Raw genomic sequence first — 13,624 nt, 5'->3', positions numbered from 1 at the left:
ATGTGATCAGTTAAAGTTAGCATGTGAATCTTACCTTTTACATTCCTCAATTTACAAATATTACATTATCACCAAATACTATATAATTGAAAGTTTTCTGTATATATGCTCTGCGCCATGCTTCTATGTTTTGTTTTGTTTGTTTGTTTTTTACCAGACTCTGCAATACTATAGTGTTTCATAATGAAAAAAGGACAAACCCCAGCTGTACCACATGGATAAAATTTATTTACACTACTTAGTTGTCCAAAAAATAGTATTTAAGCCTAACTAGATTGGAAAGTTTATGTATATTTTTGAATGTTTTTCTCTCACTAGTGTTTTTTTCTTTTTACTGATTTCTATTAATTTTCCTGAGAACAGCCCTTAAGTAAGGGCTAATTATCTCTGAACCCATTTTTCAATCATTTAAGAAAAAAAAATGTTTTCATCTCAGAATTAATTAAGATAGAGATTTCCATGGTCTTCTGTTAATAAAAAAGAGAAGTCCCTTTTTGGAGACACCTACCTTGGAAAATGACTTAAAAAAAAAAAAAGTGTATGAAAATAATGGTACAATAGGAATCTCAGTGTAACCTTAATTGTAGCTTCTGTTGTGAATATCAATTAGCCTTGCACCTCATTTAAAAAATTACAAACTTAAATGAACATTTTATTGTTATTGTTACTTTTGATATATTAATCCAGGAAGCATTTTTAAACTTTAATATGCAGTATTCATATATTACGTTTTAATTTGCATTATTCATTAGCAGAGTATATTGAATAATCAAAAGCATTTCCAAAGCGTTTTGCTAGTGTTATCGCTGCAAAACCCGTGGAAATCCTGGTCGTTAAAAGAATCTTTGTGTTCTCTATGGAAGAGGGCTTGAGCGAGACATTTAAACTAATGAATCAAAATCAGATATGTGGTCATTATTGGCTGATTATTACTCCATCTGCTCTGCGCTAACGTGAAAATCAATTACTGTGTCTCTTTCCCACTGACAGCGTATGTTGATCGGGCTGGCAAGAGACCTTCGAGGGATTGCCTTTGCGCTAAACACAAAGACCAGCTACACCATGCTGTTTGACTGGATGTATCCTTATTACCCGGTGACAATACCAGCTCTGTGCACAGAGGGACACCAGGCCCCTTGCATTAGTTTAATAGTACGGCACAGTGGGGAAGAGGAAACAAAGCTAAATGAACTAATGTGTAATCAGCTAAAATTACTGCACAATGGCAACCATGCAGTTAACTGGGGAGGACCACGGAGAGGTCACTTTTTTTGTGGTGTCACACTAAAAAACGAGAAAACATATCCAAACAGTTACCCCCTCCTCATAAGTCCATAACGTTTTGATTAAAAAAAAAAAAAAAAAAAAGCTGCGTCTTTAACTCAAAACACAATGTACCTACATTTGATTTAACATCAAAAGTGCTTTAAAAAAAAAGTGCTATCTGGGGAGATTTGTCTCTCTGGTATGAATCATGTCTTTAATTTAGTCAGTTACTTTCTATTTATGTCAACTTTATTAATATCGCAACACCTGCAGTTGTCTTGATCAGCAGAAAATGGGCAGCCTCTGTAAACAAAATCAAAATCTTTAGGTTGTAGTTTTCCTCAGTAAGTGATGATAATGGAACTGGGTTTGCTTTCCAATATTGTATATGTTTTTCCTGGTATGCCAATGAATGTAGTAACACTAATGAGTATTTTCTTAATACTCTAGGGAAATGTTTTGTGTTTTTGTAAGTGCAGTAGATATAATTCTCTCTTTTCAGGCACAGAATTATTTTAGTAACAAACTACTGAAACATATAATGACAGAAATATGAAAATAGCAGTTTTATAATTTAGATCTCCTAAAGCTATCAGTTAGTTACATATTTATTTGTTTTATGGGCAGAAAAGATAACATACAAGTACAGCTGCATGCTTTAGTAGAAATCAACCTTTTAAAAATATTTTCATTTTAAGCCAACAGTGAAAATAAACCGTTTGCTAATAATCCCTCTGGAGCAGAAGGAAGAATGCATCGTCATAGGCTGGCGAGGAGCAGATCCTCCGGAGAGGACCGCAAGGTTGTGCAGCGGCGGCTGCCCTGAGCCGCGAGACACCCGTGGAGGGGGGCACCATTCGGCTAAGCCCATTGCAAGCACTTTGCAAGCCTGCGAGTGGCTCAGGGCAAGCGCAGGCTCTGTTTGCCTGACACAGCTTAGAGAAAGAAAGTCCAAAACACAAAGCTGTATAGTCTTAATTTCCTGTAGAATTAGTGGAAAGTATCACTTAATTTCAGTTTTAGAGGACTGGAGAAAAGATGTGCTGAAATCGCACTGTGAATTAGGATCTCGTTTGCTAGTGGGCACCATTGGGGTACGTTTAACTTTATTAGTACTGCCTGTGCTTGCGTTTCTCTAGAAATTAATAATAAAACCTGGAAGATGTGCGAAACTAGTTTATTTAATTTGGCCTAGGTAGGGAAAATAGATCGGTATTGCTTACATTTCAAATTCATTTTACTTTGTTTTTCCTGCTAAGGCATGAGTATCATGCCTCATCTTCTGTGCAGACCTGCAAATCTCAGTTGCTGGAGGAGGAATAACAGAGACTGACCTCCTCTGCATTTGAAAGAAATGGATTCATCCGTGGAGGGCTTTTTTAGGCGTGAATCCAGAATATGTAATCCTCAGGACCCTTTCCTGCATAACTTTTTTTTAAAAATCTTTTATTACTTCCATCTTATTAATTATTATTTTTTTTAATTTAACCAGCCTCCAACTTTTGCATTTCATTATTCAACAATAAAAATGGATGAAAATGTATTTTTGTTTAGAATTAATCCACCCAAAGATCAGGCTTCCTCAGTTTCTTTTCCCTTGCACAGGTTCAAAAATTCTTTCCTTTATCACCTTTGGCTATAAAGAGTAAGCGCATGCTTCTGCTCAGTGGATTTCACCTCATTTGGCTGAGTACAGCTTCATCCAGGTATTGATCCAAAGCATTACAGTAGAATAAGCTGCTATTGTCGCAGCTCGTATTTACTGTATATAAAGACAGAAATGTAGATGGGAGGGGAAGGGGTAGAAAAGGGGGGGGTCAAATACTGCTTTATCATATTGTTTACATGTCCTTGATTAACGCATTTCTTTTTGTACCTTCAAATATAGCATCGGAAATTTAGAAATGGGTTTTAATACCAAAGAAAAGCTGTTTTTTCAAACAAATTTTCTTTGGGAATATTTGAAGCCCTACTATTTCAATACTGAGAATAGCAAATACAGAATATTAGCCAAAGTAAAGCTGATTTACATAACTTGCATTTGCAGAATACATAAGTGATACAAGGGGGCAAGGGATAAAAAGCTGAGCTTTTAATACTGTAAAGTGATGTTTATTCTGTAGTGGAGATAGTTCTTAGGAATAGTCACTTGTAAATCAGTGGTAGAGGAACACATTGATAAACTTTTCAAGTGATCTTGAAATCTCTGCCACAACAAAACAAACTGTGCTCTGTAATCTCTCAGGTGAGAGAGATTCCTCTTTACTGACCAAAGTGTTTGGAATTTAAGTTTTGTCCAGCAGATGGCAAAAATGAGCAGAAGTGATTTGTTTTAAGTCTGTTTGGTGGGGTTTTTTTTGAATCCTTTGTATCCCCTATTTTACCATTATGAAAGAGATATTAGGATTGTGGTTTAGAGGTGAATTGTCAGGTATGCTGGAGCTGCACTCGATTGCCAAATAGGGATGTTTTGTAGCAGGCTTGCTTATACTAATTGAGTTTCTCTAGCAAATCAGGCTCCTTGGAAAAAGGCCAAAGGCTTTTCATAATTGTATTGACAAGAAAATGAATATGATAAATGGTGTTCATTCAGCTGAGACAAGATTTATAGTTTTCCTCTGGCAAGGGATGAAGAGAAAATACTTATAATAATAGTAAAATTTGTTTTAAAGTTGTATTAGGTGATGTCTCAAAAAACTTCATTAAAATATTTCCAAATATTTTAAGCAGTTTCAGATGTTAAGCATAGCATCTTCCCAAAGTATTCCACTAATGCAAGATGAAGAAAAGCATACAAACAAAACAAAACAAAAAATCCCTTGGATATGAAAGTCATTTATTCTTCCTGAAATATTGATATGTCAAGCTGTCAATGATGATTCCAGTACCACAGCTTTGGAAAGTTTATTCGCCTTTTGTATTCATAAAATGCAGTGTCTGTAATTTGTAGGTCAGTTGTGAACATGCAGGTGTGACCTCAAAAAAACCATATGCCAGTTTGAGTAGAAACAAAATCTGCTTTTATTAACAGTGATTGTTCTACTCAGATTTCATTCTGGTGTTTACTCCAAGACTCCTTGGGTGAAATGTTGAACTAATCTGTTTTCTTCCACATCAATATCAGACTGAAGTCTAAAGTCCTGGGTCTTTGCAGTCAGGTACGTCCATGGAGATTCAGTTGCGAGTTCAGGTAACAGCCACCTTTTGGTTACTTAGGTAGTAACCTATAGGCAGTTTTTCCTCTGTTCTGCCCATTTGGCTCTCAGTATTTAAAGACTTCTGTTGCCTGTAAAAGAGAGAGGTTGCAATAAGAAAATGGGCTGCAAGAATTAAATTACTAGGTTAACTCAGAGTTGCACTCAGCCAGATACCACATGATATATATGTGTGAGGGCATGAAATTTTTGAAATTGTGTGCCTATATATAAATATCTATGCATATAGATATATAGATACGATGTTGATAGAAAAGAGATTTGTCATTGGGGTGGTCTGTCTAGTAGTCATTTAAAAGTTCCAATTGCCATTGATATTTGGATGTCTGAGAATGTATTTCTTAAGGTACTGCTCACCCTAGAAAAAGCAAAACAATTTTTTCACCAAACTACTGTTGTTACGTATTTATCCAAATTTGTATCATGTTTCTTCACAAAACAAAACAATGTGCAGCAATCAGATGGCTTGTTCAAAATCACTTTGTTTTTGAAGAACTAAAATTATAAGTTTATATGTTTTAAGTACTCAGAATTAGGTGCAAACTTGAAAGAACTCAGCAGACAACTGCAGAGATTGAAGTTGCCTAGTCACAAGAGAAGAGGAGGACATGTTTTCCCATGAGCAAGGCTGGCTGATCGGTAATCTGTTTGTAATACCCGTTATAGTGAGTTGTATTGATGTAAACCTCAGCATCAGGCACTTTGCATTCCTTTCAGCTTGAATGGTAAAACTGACTTCTCACATTTAGTTCATGCGTTAGCCAGGTTCCTTGAAGCTTGTGGTTAAAATCACTTCAAAATAATATTGTATTTTAAAACCGATTTATTCCACTTTATTGGATTTTTACAAAATAATAAATTGTCGGAGCGTTTCTTTTGACCCCAGCTTTTATAAAACCATGGTCTCCAGCCTTTGCTTGTCAACGAATGTGTACCCAATGCTTAAATTTTTGAATTAAGACAGCCAGTCATCTTGGCTTACTCCCTCTTCCCTCCGAAGTCTGAAAAGGCAATTGTTTCCTAGCCCGTGCGATTCTACAGTAGGGCTTTGCAGCGTCCCATTGTGTCCCCGTCATGTACGTTAGGCTGCTGAGAAGACCAGGGAGGAAGCATGCCTTAGGAAAAGCCCAGTTCTGTACCTTACCTGACATGTGCTGTGTTTTGAGCATCCCGATCATCATCTGGTTGAGAGTGAGCCAGGCTGGGAATCCATTTCAGAAGAAATGGAACGGACATTAGTGAGTTTATAAAGGTGTAAGAGAGATGGCAGGGATCATGTACGCCTTGGCAGGGTATTGTAGGTTTATTACTGAATAACTCTACCTGCTGTGTTTAACTCTAGTTTGTCCAATTTAAAATGTAAAGAAACCCGCAAAGGAGAGAGAGATGAGATCTGAAAGTGTATTTCATGTCAAAAGTGTACGTCTGCTGTATATAATTTATGCCTCCAGTGTCTCAAGTGGCTGGCAGCAAAAATGCACAAATCTGAAGATGCCTCAGACAGCAGTAGCCAAAATGCCTTCCGTCTACACAGCACCGGCGTTCGTCAGCCCTGCTGTGTCTGATGGCTTTAGCCTCCCCCAGAAGAGCTCTATCAACCTGAGATGTAACTGTGTCTACTTATCCTAGAAGTGGGTACATTCTTACGTATTTCAAACTTTATTTTGCGACCCTGTGTTAAGTGATTGGTCTGTGTTCCTCTTTGTAAGATACCGGATGGTTTCCTTTATGGTCTGAGTAGGCAGTAGTGTTTTCCTAAGAATAGCCACTCTTTCTAGGGAGGTTAAATAAGGCAGAATTATATGGCAGCAAATAAAGTTAAAAATGAGAAACAAACGTAATATTGACAGAAACCATTGACTAGATTAGCTAGATGATGTTTTAATAGCAAACTGTTAAAACTTCTTGTTTCACTATGATAAAAGCTGTTGAAGTCTTTGCCAGTAAAGCAGTGCTAACTCACTTCCCTTTACCAGTTTGCATTCTTATCCAACCAAACTCTCCTTTTTTCAGTGTGTTGGGAATATCAGAGGTCAGCTTTATATCGAGTGATTGCATCAAATATTTTGATAGTCACTCACTCACAGAGGTTTTTTTTTTCAGTTACCTTGTAGAGTGTAATAAACATACCATTTATCTTTACTGAATTGTTTTAAATTCTGCTTTAAAAGATGTGAAATCTCTTGGGCATTGATGAGCAAACAGCTCTCCGGAAAGAGACTTAGAAATCTGCCTTTGCTATTCTCCCCCACATAGTTTTTCTGAACTCTCATCCTGGATTTTCTGGAAATAGCTTCATACAAGCAAATTATTCTTGACCATTTATATAGCAAATATAGTTCACATGAGATGGCAATGACATTTGGGCCTCAGGATTTGCTAATGTGTAAATTTTTGTTGCTTTTAAATGAAATTGCCCTTTATGACTTCTGTCATTCATAAAAAATAAAGTTCATTTTATGTATATACTAATAGGTTAGTTTGGCAGGTACAAAATGATTTCCTTTTCCTTTGTTGCAGGTGTGATATATTAACCATTTCCTACTTAACCATTAATGTTTCCAAAGGATTTAATCTTCTAGGCACAGACTCGGCTAAATGTGGGGTAATTTTGTACCCATTTTAGTACCTCTCAGAATAAGCTGCCAAAGCTCAATGTCTGGCCCATCCATAGAGCAGCGGAGTAGAGAATTAGGAGAAGGTGCTTTGGAAGATGTTATTTTGTCAGTATATTCTTTAACTAATTTTGTTCAAGATACCCTGCCTACCTTTCGGTTCTGCAAAGAGCTATTGAATTGTGGTATCGTGAACCTGCATGTACAACCCCTATCTTGAAGCTGATGGCAGAATTCATGCAAAATAGGTAAGAAGCCTGTGAAAATTAGATAAACAATGCGCAGTGCATTGGTATACGTTCTCTGCTCCATCTTTTTCTGTTTTGCTTATCATCATGATGTCTAACTTTCCACACTTTAACAGTGCTGTTTGCTTTTGTATTTTGGAACAAAATGTACAAACCAAACTTAGCTTTCAGTGTCATTGTATTATTTTTACCAAAATGATAGACATTAAAAAATCAGCTGTTAAGGATTTATTACAAGAACACTTGAGACTGCTGTGATTTTATAATAAAAAATTAGTGGAAATGTATGCTTTAGGTAGGGATAAATACTGACTTTATAATTAAATATCTGAAAATAGTCTGCGCTCAAGATTTGCTCCAGGCTCAAGTTTTGCCTTAAGCCAAGCAGCATACATATGTGCCTGTAAAACTGCAACTCCCTGTACGGATTTTTTTCTCAATTCTTCTAGCCAAAATAGGAGAGAGTGTTATCTAAGACAGCAGTATTTTTAATCAACTTGTAGGTAACTTTTCCCATATCTAAAATTTTCTCTGCGGGATTGCTCAAATGGCCTCAGAATGATTTTGAGAGGTGGTATCAATACTTTACATTGCAGGTGTTAGAATGAAATTTCTGTTTTACCACAAGTAAAAGAACAATTTATTTTGGGAAATTATCATTACACTTGGAAGTATTTAGTGTATTGCCCAAAGGAAAGAGAAGGAATTTGAAATGAAAAATTGATAGTTAAAATGATCTCTCTGCTGGATATCTTCATGACCAAAGTAATTAGGATTTTCAGCAGAGAAGCATGTGTTTTCATCATTTTTCATTTTGCCTTGCAAATTGAACTTGCAAAGGAAAAAAAGTTGAACTAGTTGAAGTTTGGGGAAAAAAATGCTTAATTAAAACTAGTAATACCTTAATTGGTGCAATGAAGTTTAGACCTGTCTCCCAGTCAAAAGCTAGCGTGTATAATGTGCCCTTAATCCCTGAATGGCTACACAGACCTTAAGGCAGAGTTCCCCGTTTCTCATTTGTGTTGACTTGTTTGCTGTGACTTCCTCTTCTGTTTGTGTAGGTTAATTATGTCTTTCCTCCTGGTAGTAGTATAACAAATTACTGGAAAAGTTTAGCCTGTTTTTGTGCATGATGCAGCGCACAAGCAGTACACTCCAATAGTGCTGCAACTTATTTCGAGGAGGAGGTTGTTAAAACCTAAACACAGAGCTCTAGTAACAGTAAGCAAAAGCAAAGAGGATCTGCAACAACAAATCTTATGCAAAAGACAGCTCTTCAAGCTACTTTCTGTATTCATGTTATTCTGCCTATTGGTATTCAGAAAATCTGCTTTGTTCCCTTTAGAAAACATCATCTGGGATGGAGTTTTTCATGAGTTGTGTACTGCATTAGCTTTTGCAGGATAGAATGCATTATACAATATACTTTGACATGGTTAAAATATGTTACAGAGTATCAGATTGTGCGTTATGCCACTCTGATATTGAAAAGATGTGCTGTTTTTTGGGTTTTTATTTGTTTGGTTTTTGTTTTTGTTTTTTTTTTTGCCTCTGCCAGGCATTATCATTTTGTGCATATGGAATACACAATTTTTTTATACAGGGCACTTTTTACTTGTTTATAAATATCCAGATTTACTCCAGAGTTTGCAGCAAAGGACCCTGCAAATAGGGATTCAGAGAACAAAAAAAAAAAAGGAATTGCAACAAAGAAAGGTACCTACTGCTCTCTCTGTGCTAGGGGGTTGTACAAGGACTCCACATATGATCAGAAGTGCATGACTACCAAATAAGTCAGCCAGGCAATACTCTGTTTTATATCACACAGTGATGACTCCTTTGCATTCATTCTAAGTAAAGATTAAGGGTAAGTTTTGCTAAAGTTACTTAGGAGCTTAAGATCTATGTTCAAAATTGACTTTTAAGTGCTTAATAATTTTCACTTAGACCTAAACCAGGAGTTAGGCTTCTTTATCGCATAGATACATTGGAAAGATGCCACAGAGACTTTGGCGAGATCTCTGTTGCGTGTCCAGACTGGGAATAAAATGGTTCTTTCGGGCTTTGCTAATGCATTTGCACCAGGTGAGAGAACATGGTGCAATCTTCTTCAGGTCTGAATGTTCATAGAAAGCATATGTTACAATTTACACTCAGAGAACTGGCTTATAATTGCCACAGATTTTATGTAGCAGAATAACCAGTGGGGATTAGCTGATTTTGAAAGCAAGACGGATGCAGAAGCAAGGGTAAAAGGAAAGCCTAACTGCTTGGACGATGGAAGCACTGGTATTCTTCTGAACCGCGTATGAACACAAGATGCTCGCTGCTCACTACAGAGGCAGTATGCATTGTCTGAGTCCCCACTTCTGGTTCAAATGGTTTTGTCCTTTGTCATATGATCATTTTTTGGCAATATATTTAGATAACTGTAGTATGCCTCTAATTGGACCGAAACCTAGAATTAGTTCATTAAGTAATTGTACTTTGTAATCAGCAAATACATTTTTGTTTTGTTTTAGGAATGAATCCATTGCAGGTTTCTGCTTCGATAACCATCTGAATATTTTTGCTGTTATTTTTTAGATCGCAACGTTTAAATTTTGATGTATCATCTCCAAATGGAATTCTTCTGTTCAGAGAAGCTAGTAAAATGATTTGTACGTATGGTAGGTATTCATTAACGTTTTCTCTGCAGTGTAATTCTTTGCCTGCCTTGTGATATAAAAATCCTGTTAGCTATATTTCTGAGCGTTGATGGATTTGTGGAATATGGAGCAGGATTGTGATGTGTCACAGTGAGTATCATCCCTTTATAAAGTACACAGCATTTTTGGTCCAGACCTTTGGAGCTCATTTCCATTCCCAGATCAGATTTCATTCATGTATCACTGTTGCTTGTATCATTTTTCTGACTCGTGTGCATGTCTTCTAGCAACTGTAAATGTATGTCAGCAAAAATACAAATGCGCACAGGGTGTTTGATCTAGGCTGCTGATTGATAGGTGTGGGTTGATTTTATGTATTCAAATTATATTCCAGCAGTTCCAAAACATAATAGGACCATAACAGCTTTACCCTAGAGCGCTGTTAAAAGTGTTTATAATAAGTTGCTCCATTTTACTACTCCCACTCATGCATGCAGCTGCAACAGGTCTTTGACACCAACTGTTTATAATTTTGTAGCTTGCAATTTTGCATTGTAAGTATTTTGAAAGGAACATTACCAAGTTTTTGTAGAGCAACCTCATTTGTAGAGCAGCCTCAAACAGGAAGAATCATAAATGACTCATAAGTGTCCTGTTACTTTTGAAGAAAGAAGACTGGTGCATCATATTTATTATTACTGCATTCAAGTTGCATTTGGGGGCTGGAAATTGCAAGTGTTACGTGGCTGCCTATATGAAAAACTTCAAATGTAATTTTGCATTTGATCTGTAGGGCAGGCAAACAGTATATGCAGAATGCATAAAGCATTTACTTGTGGCAGAAGAAATTATATCCAGGTAACTCTCACTTCCTACAAAATCATTTCTCTGTTTCTTTTTCAAGTCTACCAAAGAGTATGGTGCCACATTTTTTGATTGTGTTCTTGGGTAAATTTATTAGAGTGATTAAACAAAATAAAAATCAAGTTTTCCAGGTAAGGAACTTCCCATGTAAGGTGAACTTTTAGGTTGTAATATTAGTTGCGATCAGCTTTGTATTTAATTTGCACTTCATTGCTGTATGCTTTCTTTTGATGATTTAAGAAAAAGATAGTTGTGTTGCTGCTTAGAGTCCCCTTGTCTTATGGCTCCTGGCCCCTTGCATTTAAATTTTCTTCTGCCCCCCCTCCTTTTTCCCCCTCTTTCCCCCTTTTTTCTTTTATTTCAGTCAATCCTTGCCATCCTTTCTGCCCTGATGAAAAAGGTACCTTATCGCTAGTCATCCATTCGTCTGGGTTGTCAGCATCCAGTTTCTAAACCTTGCTGAGTCAGCCACAATAGTTGGCTTCAGTGTGTTTCATTCATAACTCATGTCTTCCAAACGCTTTCTTTAAGAAACCTCTTGCTCTTAAATGCAGCTTTTATGGTGTATATGTGAGGTTCAGAAAATTGTCAGCCCTAAAGTACTGGCAGCTCTTGTACATGAAGACTTGACATTTTCTGGCTCATGCTCAAATTTAATTATGCATTCTCAGGAAATCTCGGGACAGTGCAGATTTAAGATTTAAAGCTAAGCAATAGAGCTGCAGAGCCTGTTGAAGCCTATATCCAAACACCTATTGCCCTCTGTTAAATGATGCTTTTCATGAAAGGCATGTAGGGATCTGTGGCATCTGTGTGGAGATGGGGGTCATAGAAAGAAGTGAAAGGACTACTAAAAGTGGAAGAAAGCTTCCACTCAGTGTTTGCGTATTTTCCATCGATGCATTTTTGAGAGAAATTTCTTTATTCAGAATCGTAAGTGATTCCTCTTTGGGGAGGAGGCTGTTGGTGTTTGGGGTTTTTTTTTAGTTGACTTTTAAAACACATTCCTATTATCATCCATTTCTGAAAGGGCTCTAGCTCATAGAAGTGGTCTTTCCGCTACTTAGATGTGACACGTGGAAAAATTGTTGAAGTTTTCTCTTTTGTGAAATGTTTTACTGCCCATTACAAGTATTTCAGGATACTACAATTAATCCGCTTTGAGTACTTGCTATTAAAAATTTTTAGCATTTATCGCTAATTACCACTTTTTGAGATTTCCATTCTGGGGTATAGAATAGATATAACTCATTGGGAAATCTTTTGCACAGATTCATTGCTTTAGTTCTGTGTGATCTTTTGAACATACAAATCCCTAGAAAAATACTGATATTAAATGAATCTGTGTTAATTTCAAATGCTTTTCTGAAAATCTTAGTATCTCAATTGTGCTTCAAAGGTGTAAAGAAAATTTTAATCCATAGTATTCTATGACTCTTATTTGTCTTCTAAGCATATATAACCTTGGCAGAGGTCTGGGGAAAGGTAAACAAGCAAACCAAATGACGATCATAAAAGTCACTACTATGTTCTTAAGCAGTATTTCCAACCCCACAATCTCAAAAGTTGTGTGATTCCTTTAAAAGGATGAATACGTATATTTTCAACTTTTTCAGCTGTTGTGCTGTACCGTAAGAGCTAGGAACTTAAATTTTTTTCAAGCAAAACTTGACACACATTAAACATGATTTTATGGCTGAAACATTAGAGCAGAAATACAGACTGAAGATACGTAGTAAATGTCAAGAGATGGCAACAAAGCATACGCTTATTTGTTTTACCGAGTCAGCCGAGACTAAGCCGCTGCCTTAGTGGGTTGCCGGAAGCTGTGCACGGCCCGGCCTGGTCCTGCAGAAGGCCTGGGCTCCATCTGGCGCGTGGCCTGGCTGCGTTTGCCCATGGGAGCACCAGGCTTCCAGCCCTGCGTGCTGCGCCCTGCTTGCCAGGGCTCGTGCCTCCGCGCCGGGCTCCCCTGGGAGAGACGCGGCCCCCGCCCAGAGGTGCCCCGGCCTCCTCCTCCTCTTCCAAAGAATGTCACACGCAAACAGAACAAGCAATTAACAGAAACGTTGGCTTAATTGTGCTGTGATTTCTGTTGGTAAGTGCCATTTACGTTCATTTTAGTACAGGCTTTTTCCCTACTTCTCTCTCATGTATAATGATGGACAGAGCGTGGAAAAAAAATATATAGTTATTCTCAGAAACTTCACTGGCAACAAACTAAAGAAGAAAATTTCCAGTTATTGCTTAGGTGGTTTTTCTCACCAGCATCAAAACACGGTTCATTAGTGATAATTGTCATGCAGTTGATTTTCCTAAATCTGGTCTACACTGATCAAGGCAGTTTTGGATAACATGCAGAGACTTTTGTGCAAATGGGACCTTCTTCAGGTGGTGAAAATCATCTGGAATTTGTTTTCTGTGTGGATTTGTTCTCTGTAAATCCAATCTCTCCTGTACCATTCTTTAAATGGAAATAGCTTCTCTAAACAAGCATTTGGTAGACTGGAGTATGGCACTTTCTTTTCATCCTTAATTTTGGCTGAAGTTTGTGATGCCCATTTATGTCCGAATAGAAACTCCATTTACTATCTCTGTGTTCCATAAAATGTCCTTGGGTTAAAAAAAAAAAAAAAAAGGTGAGGAGGTAAAGGGTTGAACTGGTTTTTCTGTGGGGTGTGGATAGGTATGCATGTGAGTAAGGATGCTGAATTCTTTTTTTACTCCAGACTAAATATATACATTTTTTTTCTTCCTCTAGACTGGTA

The 13,624-nt window shown here is 37.1% G+C and overlaps 1 protein-coding gene across 1 annotated transcript in view; it reads left to right on the top strand.

Annotated features, from left to right (window-relative positions):
- RANBP17 (RAN binding protein 17) overlaps positions 1-13,624 on the top strand; it is a 169,391-nt gene that overhangs the window by 117,439 nt on the left and 38,328 nt on the right. Inside the window, exons 20-22 of the mRNA XM_064520825.1 lie at positions 991-1,079; positions 7,237-7,344; positions 9,931-10,013. Of these exons, the coding sequence (XP_064376895.1) occupies positions 991-1,079; positions 7,237-7,344; positions 9,931-10,013 (280 nt within the window). The remainder of the gene's footprint in view (positions 1-990; positions 1,080-7,236; positions 7,345-9,930; positions 10,014-13,624) is intronic.

This window comes from Dromaius novaehollandiae, chromosome 15 (assembly GCF_036370855.1).
Source record: "Dromaius novaehollandiae isolate bDroNov1 chromosome 15, bDroNov1.hap1, whole genome shotgun sequence".
NCBI lineage: Eukaryota > Metazoa > Chordata > Aves > Casuariiformes > Dromaiidae > Dromaius > Dromaius novaehollandiae.
The sequence above is the reverse complement of the archived record's forward strand: the minus strand, read 5'-3'. Positions and strand labels throughout refer to the sequence as shown.